This window comes from Physella acuta, unplaced genomic scaffold, assembly GCF_028476545.2.
Source record: "Physella acuta isolate Inbredline_101_S28 unplaced genomic scaffold, ASM2847654v3 ptg000855l, whole genome shotgun sequence".
In the NCBI taxonomy this organism is placed as follows: Eukaryota; Metazoa; Mollusca; class Gastropoda; family Physidae; genus Physella; species Physella acuta.
In genome coordinates this window covers 364,710-387,940 of record NW_026732372.1, presented here as the reverse complement: position 1 = coordinate 387,940, position 23,231 = coordinate 364,710, and the positions used below count along the sequence as shown (strand labels likewise).

The window sequence follows — 23,231 nt, the reverse complement described above, 5'->3', positions numbered from 1 at the left end:
CTTAGAGATAGCAACTAGCATTGTCTTTTCTCTTAGACATTCCGCCCTTTTATGGTTGACCTTTAGTCCCACACCCAATGTTTTCTTTCTATAGATAATTTTGTAAATGCAGTTAGTAGTCTAAATCAATTTTCAAGTCTGTAATACAATTCAACTTAAACTCATTGAATACCGAAAAATATAAAATAATTTAACAAATGTTTGAAAAAGTACAATTCAAAAACAGTAAGAGGACAAAATGGTATGTATATATTACTTTGTTCTTTATTTAAAATTGGCATTAAAATTTAAAACTCTACATTTACACACAAAAAATATGGTTATTTGATCCATCAACAAGAAAGACAATGGCTTATTACAGTAATAACACTGGCACAACATAAAAGTATGAATATTAAAAATAACAATTAAAATTAATCACAGTTTGCTTTTTGTTGGGCTACTTCTTTCACCTGCAAAGAAATGACACTAGTGTAAATATTAACCCTTTGACAAAACTTTAAACCTGTTATAATAAAAAAAATTATACTAAATTTACTCTTTTAAACGTATAACTTAGTTTGCATGACACTTTAAAAAAATATGCTCAGACAAATTGATTGAGTCTAGGGAAAAAGGTTAATTAACTAGGAAAAAAATTGAGCAAAATATCAGGTAATAAATAAAATTATATATCTACCTAAAACATTGCTATCCAGTGCCCAAAGTCTTTTTGTAGTCAGGTCTTCAACATTATAAGCAGCAAAGGCGGATGCATCTGATAAGAATACATTATTTCAAGTGATGTACGAGTACTAATATTTCATTTTAAAAAATAGCTAGACCTTTTTTTTACAACTTTTTATGCTAAGAAGTTAAAGTAAATAAAAATTCCTTTAATTTATAAAATGGTGAATTACCTCCAGAATCCAAATATCTTTGTAAGGGAGATAACAAGCTTATGGCTGGTACACAAAGGTTGAGATGAGGATAACAAGCATTACTTCCTTTATCCCTGTAAAAATAAAACCAAACTTCTGAATATTCATATGTTAACAAGCACTATTTAGTTGTTTCCTATAAAAAAATCTACCCTCAAACTTCATACAAAAAAAAACCCCACAAAAGTAAATTAATCTTTCACAAGTGAAATCCTACTTATTCACACATAAAAACTAAACAGGCACTATAATAAAATGATTAAATGCATCACTTCTCTGTGATATATATATATATTATATATAAATATATGTGTTATATATGTGTTATATATTCTGTGCCCACATAAACTTAACTGGAAGAAATACATTAGGTTTCCACATTACATTTCAATTACTTAAATCTTTTATTTGACTTGCCCACTTGCAAAACCACTACACATTAATTACTCATAAATTTTGTTTTAAATTTTTTCTAGTTAACTAATCTTAGAACATTGCATTTTTAACTGTTAAAAGATTAATTTTAAAATTATATTTTCCAGATCACATATGTGTATGATACAATAATAAAGAACTAGGTGTAAACTTACACAGTATTACACACAATAATGCCTATCAAGTCTCCCTGAGCATTGAGCAATGGGCCTCCACTAGATCCAGCATGTACAGCACATGTTGACTAAACAGATTTTAAAAATGTTCAATTACAATAATCAAAATATTATAAACTGCTGACTTTACAAATGATTCAGATAAGTAAATGTTTTAAATTTAATGTAAATGAAAATGGAATTAAATTATAAACTCTTAAAGCTATGTGTGTTATCAGAATTTTTTCAAAATGTATTTAGGTTGTCCATGGCAGTATAATAAGTACCAGCTTTGTAAGTAACACCAATGTAATTTTTTACAATGTTAAAATATATTGCAAAATTTTTGTATTATATATATTTTTAAAAAAATTATGCCAACCTGAACAATCGCAAGTTGTTCATGTGAATGTATTAATTTTGATACTACTCCTACAGTTATTGATGGGTGCATATTTAGGTCATAGCTGAAAAGAGCATGACCTATCACCAACACTTTCTCACCTAAAAGAAATTAATGACATATATTCCATTCAGGTGTATTAACAGCTTGACAAAGTACAAAACACTGCAGCGTGGTATAAGAGAGGACAAATCCAAGTGGAGAAAGAAATTCTTAAATGAATGTGGAGATGCTAGGCCACATGTTGAGGAAACTAGCAATAAGTATTACCAGACAAGGCATGTCATTGTATAAACAAATATTAGAAAAAGAGGGAGACCCAAAAAAAAATCAGGACTTAGAGAAATTGAAAAAGGCATTACAATTTTTGGAAAAAGTTGGGAAGAAACAGAAAAAATAGCAAAGGACCAAAAAGAAAGGTAAAAAAATGTATCTACCAACAGGTAAATGAATGAAAAGTTCTAAGGGTTTTAGGTTTGTAGTCCATCTTTTTTAAATACACAAGGCTATAATTATTGTAAATAATATAAAAGGTTATGATTTATGATTAAATAATGTAATTGTGAAATATCGATATTTTAAAAAAAGTACATACCTATTTGAGGAGTATTTATTTTAGGGATATGCTTTGAACATAAATGAGCAGTAGCTTCAGGGCATGTCAATACAGCTATGTCTAAAGGGCCATAAGGAGCATTTCTATTGCTGTAGACCACATGAGCAGAATATTCTTGAGATCCTTGGTATGGTTTGATCATTGCTTAAAAGAAATATTTTAATAAACACATTCAAGCCTATATTAAAGATGAAAACACTAACTTAATAAGCCATGCAGGAAAACTTTTTTACAATCTAATAATCATTATCCACCACCTGGAATTTTTAAAAAACAATACTTCTCATGAAATATACTACAAGCATGGCACTTTAAAGTTGCAAAAAGAAAGATGAACTTTGTAAACTTGATAACCTGTATTGTGACAATGTTTGTTTGATGAGCTTTTATTTAGATTTATTCAATATTTTAAAGTAATCCCAGCTAAAAAAAATTAAAGGTCATTGGGGTCATCCATAAACAATATCAGGTCACCATGAGTAATTCCCCCTCATAAATGATCTCACACATCAACCTACCAATCCAGCAGGGCAACCTCACAACAGCAAAGTCATTATAAAATATTATTAACTGAGCTCTGTCAACATTGAGTAGGTCTATATGGGAGCAGTTTTATTAGAATTTACAGGAAAAAAAAAAGAAATAAAATTACAAAATTAGAGTTAAAATAAGTTTGGGCATTATTTTTTTAAATACACAAGTGTGTTGTCACACTTACTGACGCCCTTCTTCCCCTTGTCACACATCACAAAAGTCAGAATTTGGCCCCCCAGGAGTGTAATATCATTAATTTTTGACCCTTTAATTATTCAACATATAACAAATTCCTGTCTTAAGCAACTAATACAAGTAAAATAAAGTATTTAGAACTTACTTTAAAAAAAAAACACTACATTTTTACCTGTAAAGTGTTGTGTATCCTTAACAACATGACTACATGTTAAAATGATTCCCTTCTGGCAGTTTACAATGACACCAGATCCCCATGTATTACCAACACGTATCAATACAGTAGAGGACAAAAATTCTTCATTTTTTTCTGTGTAAGAGAGCAAGTTTTCAATTAACACATTTTTAAAGACGTGTAAAATAAAATAAAAGATCAAAAAGAGGAAATTTAACAAAAGGATATCCTAAAAAAATTATAATACATTTTTAATACTGAAAAATTGTTAGGATACAATGTAATAAAAGCCACAGCCAATTCAGTTCATTTATTTATAGGAAGTACTAAGTACCTATAGTTTTAGATGAATTTATCTCTTGATTTGTAAGATAATGAAAGGGCTTCAAATTTGCACCAAGTAAGCTTGTTATGTTGTCACACCTTATCTTCTTGAATGTTTTAAACATGGATTCAATAACACTTCTGATGCTGCATGCCATTGAAAAGCCGACCCATTCCTTGTTTTTCCAACACAGTGATGCAACAATTATTCCAGCCAGAAATCTTAGATCAATTATAAAAGGCAATGAAATAAATTAAACTTCAATAAGTTAATATTATTAATTCATGCAAACAATAAAAACATGTTATTTATTTGACGAAGAAGACCTAAATTAGTTATTATGCAGCATAAAAATATAATAAATTAGCCTGACCTCTGTTGACCTCCTTTGCCAGTAAAAAGAGCACCTCCTTCTGAGCCAGGAATACAGCGAGCATCTGTAACTATCCAACAACCTTCATTACCACTGACATTACATACAACACCAACACTATAGGTGTTAAAAAATACAGATGGATTCTGGCTTCCAAAGGGTGTTGACACTATTTCAGCTGCTTCACCAATCCTGCACTGCTGTCTTAGAATCAAGGGTAAACTATAATCCTTTCTTAATTTTGTTCTTGACAATGTAAGTGTAAGGGGGCATGTTTTTAGAATTACAAAATAACTCAGCAAGTTGAAAGATAGTTTTTCACACATATCCTGTTTTGAATTATCTTGGTCTGTTACATCTGTTATATTCTGGCTGGTCTCAAATGACCAGGTGCTCTCTGGCATAAATTTGCTGACAGCTCTGCTGAAATCCTCATTTTTAAATGCACAAATAAATCTGCAAGCTAATGTACGATATTCTGGACAGTGATCAGTAGATAAATTGGTATTATCTGAATCATGCTGTTCTTCTCTAGATCTAGTGTTTAACTCACATGGTGACCACCTCCTGTCGATCATGGTACTAAACACTGCATCTCCAAGATCGGATTCCTCTATTGGTGAGCCATTATTTATTTTGTTATTTAGTTTTTTATCAGCAATACAATAGTCAGCTAAAATTGAGCCATGAGAAAGAACAACTCCTTGTTCAGGTTGGTAGAGAATACCACATTGTGATGGTGCATCCTTGAGGTTGTTAGACTTTACATTTGAAGTTGAAGTGACAACACATCCAAAAAGTTGAAGAATTTCAGCAAAATTTACATTTTCCATAATGAACAATGAGTTTCACCAAACTGAATAGATTCTAGACTAGAGTTTAAAAAACACTTTCGTTTTTTAAAAATATCTAGACCAATTTTATTATAATAATAGAAGTAAAAATTTACAGAGAAGATTGATTATAAATTTTAACCATAATAGTTTTTCTTATAAAAATATAACACAAAAAAATAACACTGCTCTCATAATCAATAATCTATCATATATATACTTATATAGCCTATACTACTGCCCTATAGCCCTAGAGTAGATACTAGATACACTAGATAGGCTATAAACTATAAGTATAGAGTATAGACTATAATAGGATAAATGTTATTTGTAAGATATTTTAGGCCCTAATTAGTCTTTTCTACTCATTGATTTAGTCCGTTCTAGTCATCTTAACTTATAGATTTCTATTTCTACTTTTAAAAATACTTTTACTTTAAATTTAATAAATTAATTAAAAAATGTTTTTTGTTAGGGCCTATTGTTTTTTGTTGTTGTTATTGTTGAATGTTGCGATATCACTTCCGTGCGGTTAACGTCACCGTATCTGGTGTACTTTTATTATAAATAATTCTATAAATTAAATAATAAATATGACCGATGTTTGAAACTCTTTCAGTAATCGTTCTTCTGTACTGACGATTCAAGACTGTTCTGTGTGTCACAGACAATCGTTGCATGCTTGCAAGATGTAAAACAGTAGGTGTGTCTTGGCCTCTCTTCCTGCGACAACACAGCCTATTTTTAGCCATCAGTCCGTCATTCGCCTACCGCGACGCCGTCACGCGTTGTGACGTCATGGCTTTTTGGGTACACTACACACAAACACGAGCAATTTCAAACTCTATTGTATTGACATATTTGTAAAAAGTTTTGATTTAATATGATCGGTTACATAACAAACCATCAATAGTCCAATTGTGACTTCAATCCGATCGGTAGATCCTGAAAGTTTGGACAAAATGTTAAGTGGGTCAAAGGTCATCATTTGACATTGGCCGTGATATGCATTATGAAAACCCCACAGTACCTTGGAACGTTACATGACGGTGAGTGTTTTGTGAATATTATTTCGCTGATAAATTTTCTAGTCCCTGGACGGGTCGTGGTCAAATCTATGTTTAGGAACACTTAAATTTACATTTTCCCCTATTCTAACCCTCATTATCGCCACGTATGATTTGTGGAATGTTTTAAGCGGAATCCAAATTTCAAATCGCTACTGCGCATAAGATTATATTGAGACTCATCTTAACATGGGAAAAAAGAAATCGCCGAGAGAGAGGCGAGGGACAATAGTGATTATAGTAGACTAAGCTTAGTACCCTAGTGACATTAACACCACATTAGAAACGCACTCGATAGTCAACAAATCAACAAAGACTTCACACATCATGCAATAGAACTTGAAATTCCTATTTTAGTAATTCAGCGAATCATTAATAGTATATTTAAGTATATTATATTCTAGATCCAATGTGAATAGATCTGTCAATCTAGAATCTAGGAAAAATACATTGGGCGCTTAGTCTCGTTTTAATTTTTTGAAAATACTCGAAAGGCGCCGAGTCGGAATTGAGATCTTGAGTCTAGATCTAGATCAAGACTAGATTTCTAGATCTAGATTAGTGACTAGTCTAAGATCTAAATCTAACCATATGATATAGATTCTACACAAGATCCAAGATAGTTGAGTCTTTGGTAGGGGTGATTACTAATTGTTTTAAGTTTCAATAATCACTTGAGTTTGTTAGCACATAGACTAGTCAAGATCTAGATTCTAGATTATGTCTGGTTAAAAACAGTGGTTTTGACAGGAGCCTAGACTAGACTAATAAAAATAAAAGAGTAGGGCCTACCCCTGTAGCCTATAGTTATAGACCTACTTTACTTTATATATACTAGAACTAGACTTTATTATAGACCTAATTATTAATTATAGGCCTAGGCCTACTAATTAATTAATTTGAATAGGCTATGAGTCTAGATAATTTCTATCTAGATCTATCTAGAATCTATTTTAGATTTAGACTAGATCTAGATAATCTAGTAGATTAGGTCATTAAAAATAAAATATTTGTTTTTAAAAACATTCTAGAATCTAGATCTAATCCAGAATAAATAAACTACTAGTAGTAGTAAAAGAAGTTACTGATCCAGATCTCTCTTATACCGCGTTTACACTTACGACATGTATACTATACATTTCTAGAACACAAAGCCCGCCAAAAGTTATTTTTATTTGGAACAATTTTCTCCACAGAACATGTATACTTTAGCGTTCACACTTACAGAACATGTTATAGAACAAGCATGACCTTTGACACAGAGCGTTTGCTATATAGTATAGTATAGGCCCAGACAATTAAAATAAAGAGTAATCAAAGTAAAAAAAAAACACGTAGGCCTAGATAGTAGGAACACAGATTTATTTTTAAAAAAAAGGAAAATGGTGTAGCCACGGTGCTTGCGATTCAACAATGAATTATCTAAAAATTAGAGAACATGCACAATTTTATAAATTTTATTGGAGTGCAAATAAATGGAGTTAGACAGTTTTTATAAATATAATGCTGAGTATAATAACACGGGTTGTAAACATTACCCACATGTTATTACCCCTCCCTCCCATCCCGCAGTACAATCACCCCTTCCCACCCCAACCTTATGGTAGCCTTTTACCAGCTTCTGTAATTGCTTGTCTATATCCTCCAGAAACAGCTTCGGATAAACAGGGCAAAATTTTTTGCTGAAATGCACGATTTCTCAAAAACTTGCATCTGCCAAATTCATTAAAGTATTGAGATCGCTTTACAACTATACTTTGTATATTTTTAAGAAAAAAGTAGACTTAGTTTTTAGAGTAGGGCCTATGTGACACTCATTCCCCCTCCCCCCTTCGTTTCTTTATGTTAATTATGTCCCATTCTAAACCTAAATAATTAGCCTATAATTTTTTTATCTGCCTGTTTTTATAGTCTGTTGATTATGTGTGATCTCACAGGCACATTCTGGTGGGCCTAAAGATTTATTCATGTCAGACGGAAACTGAAAATATGTTAATACACTTAAAACAAAATATTGGTGAAGGAAAAATTTGAGATACATTTGGTTAAATTATATTTTTTAAATAATAATTATTTTCATAATTACTACCTATACTGGTTTTAATTTAAGGCAAAATTGTAATGCCTTGGACATTACTTTTTATAATATTTAAACGTGTTTGGGATTTAATCAAAGAAATAATAAGTAATTATAAAAATTTAATTTTTAGTAGGGCCTAGAGAAGTTATAAATTATGAAATCATGGGCTCAAAAACTCAAAATATCAGAATAGCCTATTTTATTTTGTAATCAGCTGAGGCCTGGGATGCGCTTACTACTTTTCGACGCATGCGCACTCATCTGAAAATTCAGAACATGTACAATGTTTTCGCTCAGCGAGCGAAGACAAAAACTTGACCCAGAACATAAAAAGGGGCATGGTTTTGTGCCCTGTGGTGACTCAGAAGATGTTCCATATACGCGTAACATGTTTAGTATACACTTTAGTAGGTCAAGTCTAGTATACATGTCGTAAGTCTAAACGCTTTTTTAGCATTCTTATTATTTTTAGGCCTATGATAACTAGATTCTAGGTCTAGGATCTAGATATTTTTTAGTAAGATCTAGATTAGGCTATTTAAAATCTAGACTATCATTTAGAATATAGATCTAGACCTAATTATTTATTAAGGCATACTATTTAATTTAGATTATTAGCCTACTCCTAGATCTTTAATAAATAGGGGCCTATAGTTTAGTTAGATTATATTATTTAATTATAATTGGTCTAGAATATGGGCCCTCAACCTGTGATTATATTAATATTTAATTATAATGGTTCTAGATCAGGGGTCTGCAACCTGCGGCTCACATGCAGCTCTTTTTATGTCAATATGCGGCACTCCAGTTCCTTTTTATAATCATATTATATTTTCAAAACTCAAAAAATATTATACTGTAAAAATGAAAAGAACTTAAAACAAAATAAAAAAATCAATGAGAATAGGTGGTGTAGACCCAGTAGAGTGTATATGGGCAGCTTACAGCCGCTAGGTTACTGGTTAGTGCTCTGATACTAGAAAAAATAAGTTACCTGCCAACTGATAGGTTATCCTTGGTATAAAAGTTCAGGTCATCTATTAATGTTAGAGAACCACAGGTTATTAAAGGGATATCACAATTCACATCATCTATAGTTCGTATTAAAGTACATAAAGCTTGGTTCAAGTACCACTTTTTTCAAATGGGGTTTCTATTTACTGTGAAACACTGGTTAATCAAGGTGTAACACAGTTTGTCCAGGGTTAGTACAAAAAAATTGTGCTAATAAGAAAAAAGTATGAAAAAAATGTAATGTCTGGTGAAATGTTTTAAGAAAACTGCTTTGCAGTTGATTATTGTTATTTATTTTTTAATTTGTCAAGGCATCTTAATAGATTAATGATTAATGTCATGTGAGTTCTTTTAGCATTAGTTCACTTGTAATTTTGCTAAAAAAAACTTTAAAAAAATTTTGTGCATAGTTTTCTGTATTTCACAGTTTTAGTGTCTTTTTCTGCAGGGCTGGATTGAGTTCGGGTTTTTATTGCTTAAGATAAACATTTTTTTTTAGTGTTTTTTAAAGGTGGATACTGATTATAACATAATGTATTTACTGCATAGGCTAAATCATTTTGTGTTGACCCAGTGCTAGATGTTAAAGAAGCAGGATTGCTTTTCATTAGCATGCCATTCAAGTTATTGGATATATATACATACATACATAAATACATGTATATATATAGGCCTATATTTATTAATTTAACTATATGTTTGTGTCATGCAAATCAATGAAATATATAACATTTTTAGGAAGTAGATAATATTTTAAAAATTAAATTGGTGAATCCTTTTTTAAAATTACTTTTGATTCAAGTAATTTGATTTTCTTTTTACTCTTAGGATGTTCTACGGCAATGAGGAAGAAACGACCAAAAGATGGTCAACTAAGTTTAAACCTATCCTTGTTGCTACACCATTAGTGGTAATCAAAATACTTTTAAAAATTTTAAAGCCATTATTTTTTTATATGGATTGAATTTTTACTTGAACAGCTCAGAAACAAGCTTAGCTCAGTAACAATGTAACAATTTTAAAAAACAAATTGTATTAGCTCTTTTCTTCTTGTTTCAGATATAACATTTATTACAATGGATGGAGATGGAAGTGGCTTTTCATTTCCTTCAGCTGATTTTAACAAGTAATTATCATTAAAAAAAAAATATATATATATAGGCCTATTTATTTTTTATTTATACCTAATGCAGTATTTTAATTCAAACTAATAAAAGAAACATCTGGGCATTTAATCTTTAAGCAATCTCAGATATGTCTTGTACTTGCATGTCACCAGAAACTAGTTTTGATCCCAAATTAGTATCCACAATTTATATTTTTTAGGCAAACAAGTAGGCCTACTAAAGAATTATACTTTTTTTCCAGGGGACAAGATGCTAATACAGATATTGTAAGTTTTGATTCTTTCATCTGCAATATTTGCACATTTATATCCCCAGAACAGTACTTTATATATAGTTATTAAATGTTTCAAAATTAATATGTGCAGCTCGTCTATAACTAATTTTCTTATTTATTATTAGTCTTGGGGAGACATGTTTTTGGATGGAATCCATTCGTCGGATGATCCAAATACACCTGATACTGTTATTAGTGACTCTACAAACATGGGTGCTAATGTTCATGGCAATGCCCAGATGGTTCAACAACAGCACAGTGTCATTGGAGGTCAACTGCAAGTTCAGTAAGTGCTAAATTTATATTTATTTCCTTTTGATTGTATACATCTGGCTTTAATTGATTATAATGTGTGTGACATACATATAATTTTGGAAAAAAAAAATTCTCCCCAGCATACCCAGCCACTTTCAAAACACTTTAACAAGCAGTGGGGTGCAGCAGGCCAGTACAAGTCTATGTGGCACAGTGGCTTATCTTGCATCAGCGGGTTCATCCCAACATGTGAGTACTGCAGGAAGAATCCAGAATATCATGGCCGCTGCAGGCCAGCATCAGGTGACTGCATCTGTTGGACAACAGCAGCAGAACAAATTAGTGCAGATAACTCCTTCATTTCCCATGGCCTCAGTGAGTGTATACCTCAACAGTGAAGGAGTCTGATAATGTGGCATTTCAACTTAAAATGCAAAAAATTGTCCCTTCATATTATTCATCTTACATGTTAGTGTTTAAAGTGTAAAAAGACCGTGACTTTTTTACCTAAATATTATGATATCAAAACCTGTGACAGATATGGACTTTCAATATATTTATTTGCTGTGTTACTTATAATTATTGTTTTGTGCCAGGTACAGCCTATAAACAGTGTTCTTCTTCAGTCCAATCAGACCCTAGCAGGACAAACCATTTATAGTGGTCAGGGTGGCAGTTTGTTTCCTGCTCAAGGATCTGTTCATATTGAGAATCCAAAAGTTGTGAATGTAAACTTTGGCCCTCATGTTATAGGATCAGATGGTAGTGGACAGCAAGCTATTATACAGGTAGTTTAGAGTACATTATTTTATTTTTAAATTATGTTTTACTATTTGAATAATGCATGTTAAACACACATAATATAAACGGTATATGTATTGATGCAGCTATTAAACTCCTGTGTAGTTAGTTAAATTCTTATATAGTTTTAATCAAAACTGTATAGCTGCTTAATATGTAAATAACAAAACTAGTATATATTTATGATACAACTCACTTTTTAAAAAAAGTTAATCTAAAATCAAAATATACATTTATTTTTAACATTATTTTCGAGGACATTTTTAATGTATATTATAATTGTACATTAACTGGCAAGCAATCCTGCCTTTTTCACTACCTCTTAATAAACTGATTTAAAAAAAAAATCTAGGGTTTCAATTTTTAAACATTCTTTTGTCAATTAGACTGCAGAAGGGAAAAGAGTCCTGATTACTAATTCCCAGCTTCAGCATATGTCTCAGGTAATTAATAGCTAAAATCATGTAAAATATGTTGTTGATTTTTAAAAAATCTAATATAATTCTCCATTTATGTTATTTTTGGAAAATTATCTTTAAATTACTCAGTACATAAATGTGAATGAACTTATACATATTACATGCTTCTATTTGCTTATACTAATTTGAAAACGCATGCAGTATCTTACTCCTCAGTCCATCAGCTTATCTCAGCCTATTATGGGCACTCAACTTATAAATCCCAGAGGAGGGAATGTTATTCAAACTAATATGGCACCTTCTACTACAACCCGTCAAATTGTGTTACCGACTGGTCAAACTGTAATACCCAGACAAAATAATGCTCAGACAGCACTGCCTAAAAATATGGTCATACGGCAGATTAATCCTGGAATGTCACCTGTAATTGTAAGCTTAAAATTTTACTTCTTTAGTTACGAAAACATTGGCTTCTATTTTAGCATGAATCCTACTTTTGTTTAAACTTTGTTTGGTTTCTAATAACTTTATCCTTACTATAACCTTTATTCGATTTCACTTCAGTATCAGACTGGACAAAGTGGTCAACTAATTCAGCCCCAGCCTACATTAATTACATCATCCGGCACTGGGTTGCAAGTAGTTAATACTGGAGGAACCCAGGGCAGCCAAGTTCAGCTTATAGCTCAACCAAATATTAATCAGACTGGGCTAGGTCAACAACAGGTATTTAACTTTAAATTATTCATTTGTTTCTCCTTTTTTTTATTCAAACTATTTTTTTGTTGTTATGGAAGTGAATATTTTAAAAAAAAAATACATCTATAGTTATCTTAATTTTTGTTGTTACAGAACACAATTATGAATTTTATCAACAACCAAAGTGTTATCCCTAATGCTGGGAACCAAATTACAGGACTAGTACCTGGTCAAAATATTTTTGTGAATGGACAGATGTTGAATCTTAGTCAGCTGAGTGGTCTTACCATGTCCCAATTACAAGTGCAACCTAATACTCAAGTCACCTTAGCAAATATTAACACAGGAGTTGCAAGGCCAACTTTTCAGCCTACAACTCAGCATTTGGTCATACAACACAATGGTCAGCAACAGCAAATACTGATTCAACCAAAAAATGCTGCTTCCCCTTCACTTTTATCAAATGCCAGCTCATCACAGAGAACAAATTCCAATCTTCAAGGAAATAAACTTGCCAGAACACCTACTCCAAATGCTAGTTCTGCCTCATCGACACCTGTGGCTACCCCTACTCCGTCCACACCTACCTCCACATCAACTCCAGATCTCATGTCAGATTATAATGGGCAGGGTAGTAAAACTGGTTGTATCAACATATTAGAGCAAGCTCTAGAAATGTCAGATATTAATCTACACTCTTTTGAAGATGAAGATTTTATGTATCTAGAAAATCAGTCATCTATAACCCCACCACCATCAACACCAGTTCAGCCTGCTAAACTTAAACCACAGCCCACCAGCAAAGCAAAATCAAAAACTTCAAAGCCTAAGTCAAAAACTCCTCCATGTATGGTAAATGTTACAGTGAGTAACAACACCATCTCATTTCAGCAACCCAAAGCACAGCTTCAAAGTTCTCAAGGTCAAAAGGTTACCCTTAGTCCCAAACAAAAAGTGATAACAGCTGATGGCCAAGTTTATGTACTTTCAGCTAATGGGCAGCAGTTAATTCTTCAACCATCCCCTAACTCTGCTAATTCAATAGCACCACATCTGAAGCCTATAGTTTCTCAGGCATCAACTTTCACTAGTCCAGCTAGCATCACTATTCCCTCCAATAGCCAACAGCAATTACAAGGACAGACTCAACAAGTGTTTAGTCAAACTAACATTAACATTGGTCAGTTAAAAGTGAATACTTCAACTATACCAGTACAACAGAATACGTTTCTTGCCACCAATGCTCAAGATAGCAAAGTTTTTATTAAAACTAATATAGAGGAAGGTAGTTCCATGAAAATACAGTCCTCGCCTGCTGGTACGCAGATTGTCTCTGTTACACCTAATACTGCTACACACAATTCACAGTCATCTTTATCTCCAAACTTAAATTTTAATCAGGGTCAAACTTTACAGTTTAAAAATCAGAAAATTTCAACGTTAGGTGGAACTATCATTAAACAGGAACCAATATCAACACTGGTGAAACAGGAACCAGTTACTGACTTTCCAGTTTCACAAGCACAGGTGGCATCATCTGTTTCTCCTCTTGTGTCTGTTGCTGTAACTACCTCAAACATAATGGCCATGACAATGTCTCCAGTTGACTCTTCTGCTTCATCTACTGCAACCAGCTCCACATTGACTACTCAGTCTCATAAATTAACTATAATGGCTACAGCCCAGATGACAGGATCCATGCCAACTTCAGTTTCATCTACATCATCAAATGTTGCTTATATATCCACATCAAGCGATACTGCCTCAATCTTTAACCAAGCCTTGCCCAGCCCTAACAGCTCTCTTGCTGCACATGCTGGATCAAAACTTGGCTCGGTGAGTTTGCTTTTTAAAATTTATAGTGTCCATTTTCTGTTTTCATAGTGTGACCCACCTTTCATTTGGGGTGACTATTTAAATTTTTCTTTTCCCATAGACTTCAAAAGAAAAAGATCCAAATAATGTTAAAGTTATGACCCCTATTAAGGTAGGAAGTGATATGTTTTTACATAACCACTGTTACCCTACTTATTTAATTACATACTACAAAGTAAAATCGCGTAAAATATTCAAGTTTTTATTTAGTTGATATATAAATACTACTGTGTAACATAGATTTTACTTGTAACAAATTTGTTTTTATTTCAGATTGCTGATTCTACCTTGATGCTAAGCCTTACACCTGTTCAAAAGAAAAGACTAGAAGATCATTTATCCTGCATGAGCATGAAGGATCAAAATGAATTTCTGTTACATCAACAGAGCATTATTCGCCGTTCCCAGCAAGTGCAACAGAAGCAATTAGAACAGCAACAAAAATATCAAAAGCTTCAACATATCCAACAACATCAACAAATGCAGCAACAGCAGCCGATTCTACAACTTCAAGTGCAACAACAGCAAGTTCATCAACAACAACAACAAACACCTCAACCATTACAGTTACAAAGCCACACAAATTTGATCCTGAAAACAAATACAGCTAATGCTATGGAAATATCACCAAATATAGGTTCTGGTGTATCAGCTCTCCCAACAACAGTACAGGTCAGAAGAGAAAAATATTTAACTAAATTTTTAATAATATTCCTAAGATAATGCATAAGTATAAATGTTTCACTATTCTCAGCTTGATTCATTTTTAAAATTGATTGATCGTTTGGTATAAGATTAATTTGTTTATATTCATGTCTATAATTAATATAAACAATTTTTTTTCAGGAGTTGATGGATAAACCAGAAGAGGTTCAGCCTCAGCAAACATATCAAGATCAGCAGGTGATTTATAGACAACAAGCACAAGTTCCTCAGCAGCAGCCTCAAGTTACAATGCAGCAACATATTCAATATAGAAGTGTTCCTGAAAACTCAACTCAGTTACCAGCTCAACATTTCACATATCAACAGATGGGTAGATGCTTGTGAGTGTTTTGTTAATCTGTCTTCTTTTTTTATTATACAGATTTAATGTCTGCAGTTACATACATTCTTGACCACATAGTTCTACCATTTTTACAATTCTTTGGCAACCTAGTAATCTTTATCACTTGTTTTTTTCAGGGCTGAACAACAGCTTTTACGTGACAAAACTCTAGCTCAAAGCCCTGATGTATCTTCTGCCTTCAAAAGTTTATCTGATGCTATGAGAAGATTAGTTCGCTATCATACGCTTCAGGACCATAAACCCGAAGAAGGCAGTAAAGAAATGAGGACATGTATGATCAAATCATTGTCTAACCCTTTAAAATCCTGTTTTGTTTGTTATTTGTTGGTTTTTTTTTTGTTTTTTTTTTTTGCACACAATTTATAAACCTTAAGTAATTTCATAAAAAATTTTTTTCAAGCTTCACACTGAAGTCTATAAAGTTGATCCTATCACAAGTGCTGTTTTGTTAAATTCCTAAAATATTAATAATTTCTATCTAGGAAAAGCTAAATGTTTAATTAGCACCTGTAAATTTTTATAATTTGTATTGTTTTAGGGGACACTAGATACTCAAAGCTGTGTGAATACTTAGTAAAGAAAAAGCGGTGTTACATGCGTAGGTTTCATAAAATGAAACTTTATAATGATATGGTAAGATATTTCTTGCATAATTCTCTTGTCAAGTTTTCACTCATTATTACCGGGTATGATAAACAAAATTTGAGTTAATGCTATTTATTCCATTTTTATTTTAGTGCCCTGAAAAACAACCTGAATATTATCAAAACATCTACTGCTTTAATGAACAACTTAGAGAACAATTAGAGAAAGAGAAAGAACAAGCTAAAAATTTTCCAGGTATTTCTAAGTTTTTTGGCTATTGAACTGAAAATACTTATAGCTTGTTTTGTTAAATGCAGCATTCAACCCTAATATAGTTTTTAAATGATAAACATTCTTAACATATAGATTCATTTTAATTTTTTAAAACATTTTCTGCAATAGATACATTTGAACCAGTTCATCAGACTCTGGAGACTAAGCCTTCCAGCTCAAACTGGCATTCTGTTTTTATCAAAACAAATACTTCTGATGTGTCTTATAAGCATAGTGTTGATCTGAAAGTTAAAAGGGAAACTTGTGACATGGTACCTCCAAAAATAAAAACTGAGTTGGATCCAGATATAAAATGTGAGAATTCTTGCTCGCCATGCATCTCTCCTCAAAATCTCAAAAGAAAGCTTCCAGATAAAAGCAGTGGGACTCTTAAACTTGTTTTTAAACGAAGAACTACTGATAATTTTATAGTTAAAAATTCTTTAGGTGATCAGGATAAACTACCAAATGATTTCAAGCCAGTTGTGAACTTAGAAAAAAGTGATAGTGAGTATGAGTTTGATTCACAATCAGGAGTAACCAGTGATAGACCTGTTATAGTACGCAGAAGAACGTCATCTATTTCTGTTACTTCAAGACAGACTTCTTTTGAGGGTGACAGTAACTCATCTAATTCCGAAAGCTCAAAAGAAAGAAGTAACTCCTCATTTGAGGATGAGGAAGAAGAGCAGGAAGTTGTGGATGATGATGAAGAGGAGGAGGATGAAGATGATGAAGACAAAGATGGTGATGTTGAACAGAGTTCTAGTGAAGATGATGGTGATGATGTGGAAAGTTTCAGTGAGGTTAAAAGACAATCTAAGGGATCTTATCATGTGTCATTTGATGATGAAGTTGAACAGTTGGAGAACAATGATGCTTTTATGGCAGTAGATGAAAGTGCAACTCAGTTTAAAGACTGCTCTCCCAACAAACCTCTCAGTAACAATTTTGAATTTTTAGATTTGCCTTCTAACAACAATCTCAGTAGAATTCAGAAATCTTCGCGTTCATTATCTCATAGCACATCTGTCATATCTGACGATGTCTTCAACTCTAATTTATCCTTTCCTGCAGCCAGTTCTGGTCTCACTAATGAGCTAAGTGATAGTGATGATAATTTTCATTTAGACAAAAGAGTGGATAATCCAACATTTTCTTTTTCTACAAATACTGCATGCTACTCTCATAGATCATCAACTAGACCAACACCGAGAAAAGAATTTGTGGCTGAAAACTCAGTGAATAAAGACACTAAACAGCAAGGACTGCCTAACTCTTCTATATTTACTACACCTAGTAAAAGTTTATTGCAAACTGATGCAATGTTCAACTCTTCAGAAGATGAAGATGATGACAGTCAAGGAGGTAGATTAGTGTCAGCTTTTGAAATAGACAATAAAGATCCTCAGAGCAGCATGATGAATGATTCTGTGAGATCAGCTATAAACAGTGTATTAAATGATGATGATAATGATGACTCTCAGACCAGTTGGTCATCTTCAGCTCATCGACCTCCGTCATCTTCCTCATCTTCTATACACCATAGCCTTTATCAGCAATCCCCTGCCATACCATCAAGCCATGACGCTGATTTAGATGCCGCTGTGCAAAGCATCTTAAATAGCTGAATTATTTTTTTTTTATCACCCCTGCAGTTATCTGCTAACAAGGCTACTCAGTTATGCAGACATAAGACATTTCCATTAAAGAGAATTGATGTGTATTGTTTAACTATAAATGGTGTTCTTAAATTAATAAATGTTACAGAATACGGTATAAATAGACTTAAAGTAATTACGATACTATATAAAAAACGTTCTGCACGCTTACATTTTGAAAATTTTATTTATTTATTATTCATTTTTTTGTTGTAGCAAAGGACAATTTCTGTTGTATTTTATATATTTATTGCAGTAAGTTATTTAAATCTAAAAACACTACAACAAGGATGAATATTAAAATTTTAAAATACTTGAAAAAGGATAAATGCTAAACTAAAGTTAGTTTATATTTAAATCTAAAAACGCTACCAAAAGGATAAATACTAAGCTAAAGTTAGTTTAACAACAGCTTTATTTTCTCTGTCATACACTGCAGCATTCACATGAATCATTCCACTTTGTTTCATTGAAACATTGCATAATAAAACACATCAAAATTAGGAGAAATTATTAAGTACTTAAAAAGTAACTTTAAAAATATAACCAACCAGAAGAAATTGTCAAAGACTATACTCATGTTACGATGTAAATAAACTTAGCTGTACATATTACATTTTTGACGTTGCTGTATTCACCAATCTTGAATTTGCAATATTCGTACTTAGTGAGGTGCACCGAAATTTATCAGCTGCTGCTTTATTACTCTGCTAGTATTTAGTTTTCAGAAGTGTTGGTTCTCTAATGAGATACAATTTAAAATAATGGCTGGGTGACTCTAAATTTGTGATAATAATTTTAAATTATTTATAATTTCAGAAATATAATAATTTTCTTTTCATTATCCTTCAGTTATTTTAGGTGTTAGCTTATTTTTGCTTTTGAAAATTACAATGTCTGTTGGTGCTGTGTGAGGGTTAACTCTCTTTAGTTCATAGTAACTTAGGAACTTAAATCTAAATGTATCAAAATTGTTTTTTTTTTTTAAATTCAAACGGTTCATTTTTTTATGTGCAAGCATAGCCTCAATATCAACTAGACTAATATCCTGAAATTAATTAACATTGTGGACACACACAAAATTTTTTTTAAAGAGGAGTTGCAAATTTATTTTAGCCTAATAAAATATGTAAATATATATTAAATTATACATCATAGAATAATAGGTAATTGTAAATACAGTCACTTTATGTAATTTAAAGAAGTGAAATGATTTAAAGATGATAATCTTATTTTATGATCAAATATGCATGTTTAATGACATGAAGTTGTTAATATAAATTTACACTAACGCTGTAGTTAACCCTTTAAATATTTTGTTTATTCTAATTGTTTGTATTCGACTATCGAATACAGTTTTAGGACACAACTGGCATTATTTTTGCCTACGTAAAATGTTTTATATAACTTGCATATTTCTCCTCACATAAAACAGTTTGAAGTAGGTTGTGAAGCCTAAATTTTTATCATCTAAATTTTTATATTTATCAGCATGTAGTTAGCAGATTAAGCTAAATTCTGTTTAAAAATCTGTTTTTGTTTAGCTCAAGCTAGAAATTGTGTACCTAATTATGCACTGCATTTTTGCAGACAAAGAATAAATACTGGTGTAAAATAACTTGGGATATTTTATTAAATTGACGACGTATTGTGGATAAGACTGATGGCTAAAAATCATAGGTCTTATAGATCATTTATCATTTTAAATAATTCAAATATATTTTGGTTTAAATAGCAGTTTTACCAAAAATGTTGCATAGATCACGAGTTATTTTGTTTAATGATTAAATTGATTTAGGCCATATTACCTACATGACTTTATTTTAAATTTACTCAGTACTATCTTTAATGTGGAATGGAAATGGAAGAAAAGAAGTAAACATTAACAGCATATTACTAAAAAATATTGCTTATTTTCATGCAATATTTAAAAAACTTTTTTTAGAGCTTTATATTATTAGAGGTGCTATGGGTGTTAAGTTACATTATCCTTTTATTTTTGTTGTTGTTAAAACCCCTCATGGGAAACATTTCAATTAAAAATGTATTGATAAATTTTGCGAATTGCAACAATAGTTTGCCATTATAATCAAATGACAGAAATAATACATTGTTTTTTTTTCAAACTAACAATTTTTACTGCATTCACAACCCTGCTTTGTTATGGACATGTATAAGCATTTATTTAAATATTTATAGTTTTTCTTTCCCACACTTACATTATATACATATATCAACCAACAGTAAAAAAAAAAGTCTATTGGTTCCTATGCATTATATTCATTGGTTTCAAAACTGTACTTAGGGAAGTGAGAAAATTAAAAAATAAAATAATTTTACTTCACAAAAATTACTCCATGGAAATGTTTTTTAAGTACAAAATTATGGAGGTCAGGTAGGGCACAATCATGACATTTTGAAATATTTTTTTTAAACGTTATACATCCTACATCTTAAGAGTTACAAGAATTAATAGGATGTAATTTTCACTTACTCGTTTTAAGCGAATACCTTTGTTTTTAATTAAAATCAGTATCATTTCCATATATAAAAAATACTTCATCAAAATATTTTCTTGAATATATTCAGTTATTTGTAACTTAAATTTGGTACAAATTAGTTTTAATTATTAGTGGATTTTTTTAATCATTATATAGCTTTCATAAATTATAATTAGTTTAAAAAGTTTTTTATTTTTTGGGAACTTTCATTTTCATCATGTAATTTTTTCAAAGGCAGCAAATGTTGGATATGTTCTTGTGTAAAGGTTATGTTCATGTCCAAATACTGTGGTAAGATAATTTATTTGAGGGTTTTTAATTGAAATGGCAATGTCATGTATTACAATAGCATTAGACTGCAGTTGATGTGTTCTGTTACAAAATGGTATTTAATTCATTTTATGAGTTTTTGTTACCCTGATTTTCAATGTCTACATTTGGCTCCAAAATTAAACCAAAAAAGAGCATTATATTAATGCAGAAAGTATGTACATGATTATAAATTTACTTTAATAGCTTAATAGAAACATTCTTATCAGTTTATAATTTAGTTTTATTTAACTTAAAAAATTCTCTAACAGACTTTTTAAATGTAATATTTGATTTTATATCTTATAAGCTACTTAAGTTTAATTTTTTATCATATTTTACACAAACATTTTTTTTTAAAATCAGGGTTGTCCAATCTTTTGACAGGACTAGTTTGCTGCAATTGCCTATAATATTTTGTCCTCTTTTATAGATATACTTTATGTATGTGTAAACAATCTGAATTATCTGTGATGTATGTTTTAAAAAGTTTGGAATAAAGTACCGCTGTGTTCAAATAGTCTGAAGTGTGCCAAATGTTGTTATATCATTAATGCCATACTATACTTAAGCAATGATGTTGCACAATACTGCTTCAGATTTACTGGTTTCATGAATAAGGTAAACAGGCCTGCATTGTCAGCAAAAACAGCATTTTAGGTCTAAACAGTGATATTTTAATAAACAAAGGTACAGAAAATACCATCATTCTGTTGGAGAGGGAGGGGGTTAAACAAAAATGTTTGTGTTGCTATTCATGACCACACCAGGTAGAGATGGACAACCCTGATTTCAATTTTATTAAATTGTAGTTTAGTATTATTAAATTTAAACTTCTAGGGCCATAATTTTTGCTTCATCATAATAGCATTTACTCTATGGGTTCACCCAACATTTATCTATTTTATGATGTCATGCAGCAAAGTTTGATGTTTCAAGAAAAAATTGTTATTGTTTACATAGACTTGTATTTCAAATCATCTAAAGTTGTTTTTAAAGAGCCCATTTCTAATTTATTGAATAAAAAGGACACTTGGTGAATTTAACTATCTGATTTAGATGCAATATAATTTACAATTCTTATTTTTTTCCTACATTGAATGTAATTCATTTTTGTAAAATAATACACTAACTTAAGTTTGGTCTAGTATATATTCTGTGTAATCTTAAACAAGTTAGTCCCACTTTTGTTTGGTATGTATTATTGCTTGGGCAAAATGTTGCTTGTAATGTAAGCAGTTGACACTTTTTTGGTTTAAAAATTGCTGAAGTGAAAATGTTTATGTAACAGAAATCTCTTTATATCTAGTCCAGTAGTAATGATCTAGTACTTAGTCTGAAGCATCAGATTAATTTGAAGTTTAGGTTTGCCTGAATGATTGTGTTTGTTATCAGGCTTTTTAAAAACACTTTTCTTTCTCTCATCTCACCCTGCCCTGAAGCATGTTTTTGTTGACCTGTTTTTTTTTCTCTCTAAAAGTGGGCAATTTTAACTTATCAGACTTGTGACTTTACATTGCTTCATCTGCAATTCAGTTTATGGTGCTTCTATTTATTTATTTTTAAACAAAGTTCTCAGGATTCTATTTTGGAATATTAAAGAGACGTAAATTTCAAGTTCCATTATAATATTCTGTTTAGGTAGTAGCTGTTACACTGGTTCTCATAATTTTAAAAAACAAAGATTTAAAGGAGGGTATGGTGTTACTTGATGTTGCTCAAGGATTGTGCATTATTTCCCTAACACTAAACTTGCTATTTGAACCCTGCTGTCTCTCAGGCTGTATTTTTGTGTGTTAATGTATACACAATTTTTGCATTCTTCTTTTGCTCATTTGCTCAAACTATGCCATTAACTTACAAACTAAAGCTTTATAATTTTACTTTTAAATTTTTGCTTGTGGGTGAATAATTTATTCGTTTTTAGTGAAATTGAAGTATTTTAAAAAATTTTGTTGCTAAATTTCAGTTAAGATGGATGGATTTGTAGAGGAGTAAGTGTGGATTGTTGAATTATAAGTTTTAATTTATTAAACTGAATAAAGTTACAAGATATTTTATTTAGAAGGTACTAACAGTATGCTATTATTTCAGGTTATTAACTTTTGGTGTATCAATCTTGAGTTGTTTATCAGATAACCACATGTACATCATTTCTACAGAGGTACTGAGCTGTTAACTAATGCCATTATGTTTTTCTAAAGCATCCCTTATGATTTGTTGCTATACATTTACCACATTACTAAAGTTTAAAGGTC

The 23,231-nt window shown here is 31.3% G+C and overlaps 2 protein-coding genes across 9 annotated transcripts; one reads left to right on the top strand and one right to left on the bottom strand.

The window, feature by feature from the left end:
• Window positions 1–261: 261 nt before the first annotated feature.
• Window positions 262–5,874, bottom strand: LOC131952137 (peroxisomal leader peptide-processing protease). Of its 4 annotated transcripts, none has more exons than XM_059314667.1 (10): window positions 5,400–5,874; window positions 4,132–5,003; window positions 3,768–3,979; window positions 3,431–3,568; window positions 2,509–2,673; window positions 1,893–2,014; window positions 1,511–1,599; window positions 900–994; window positions 680–757; window positions 262–452 (listed from the first exon to the last, which is right to left on the bottom strand). In XM_059314667.1, exons 2-10 carry the CDS (start codon window positions 4,962–4,964, stop codon window positions 418–420), a joined length of 1,767 nt encoding a protein of 588 aa, XP_059170650.1. In that variant the 5' UTR covers window positions 4,965–5,003; window positions 5,400–5,874; the 3' UTR covers window positions 262–417. The 4 variants fall into 4 exon arrangements, with proteins under 4 accessions (XP_059170650.1, XP_059170652.1, XP_059170653.1 ...); XM_059314669.1 differs by having other exon boundaries at window positions 5,563–5,874; XM_059314670.1 differs by having other exon boundaries at window positions 4,132–4,998; window positions 5,563–5,874.
• Window positions 5,875–5,922: 48 nt separating this feature from the next.
• Window positions 5,923–21,496, top strand: LOC131952136 (uncharacterized). Of its 5 annotated transcripts, none has more exons than XM_059314665.1 (18): window positions 5,923–6,013; window positions 9,954–10,035; window positions 10,185–10,251; window positions 10,494–10,518; window positions 10,652–10,812; window positions 10,922–11,030; window positions 11,378–11,569; window positions 11,969–12,025; window positions 12,203–12,430; window positions 12,566–12,727; window positions 12,854–14,536; window positions 14,637–14,687; window positions 14,849–15,247; window positions 15,422–15,621; window positions 15,761–15,915; window positions 16,183–16,277; window positions 16,382–16,484; window positions 16,632–21,496. In XM_059314665.1, the coding sequence occupies exons 3-18, from the start codon at window positions 10,202–10,204 to the stop codon at window positions 18,131–18,133; spliced, it is 5,172 nt and encodes a 1,723-aa protein (XP_059170648.1). In that variant the 5' UTR covers window positions 5,923–6,013; window positions 9,954–10,035; window positions 10,185–10,201; the 3' UTR covers window positions 18,134–21,496. The 5 variants fall into 5 exon arrangements, with proteins under 5 accessions (XP_059170648.1, XP_059170647.1, XP_059170644.1 ...); XM_059314664.1 differs by having other exon boundaries at window positions 10,452–10,518; window positions 12,218–12,430; XM_059314661.1 differs by having other exon boundaries at window positions 10,452–10,518.
• Window positions 21,497–23,231: the final 1,735 nt, after the last annotated feature.

Excerpts from the sequence above, each read along its gene's own strand:
- LOC131952137 (XM_059314667.1), bottom strand. The coding sequence starts at position 4,964 with ATGGAAAATGTAAATTTTGCTGAAATTCTTCAACTTTTTGGATGTGTT. Across the intron at positions 3,980-4,131 it reads GGCAAAGGAGGTCAACAGAG|ATTTCTGGCTGGAATAATTG; the intron begins GTCAGGCTAATT and ends AATTGATCTAAG. Across the intron at positions 2,015-2,508 it reads AATAAATACTCCTCAAATAG|GTGAGAAAGTGTTGGTGATA; the intron begins GTATGTACTTTT and ends AATTTCTTTTAG.
- LOC131952136 (XM_059314661.1), top strand. The coding sequence starts at position 10,202 with ATGGATGGAGATGGAAGTGGCTTTTCATTTCCTTCAGCTGATTTTAAC. Across the intron at positions 12,431-12,565 it reads CTGGAATGTCACCTGTAATT|TATCAGACTGGACAAAGTGG; the intron begins GTAAGCTTAAAA and ends ATTTCACTTCAG. Across the intron at positions 14,537-14,636 it reads CTGGATCAAAACTTGGCTCG|ACTTCAAAAGAAAAAGATCC; the intron begins GTGAGTTTGCTT and ends CTTTTCCCATAG.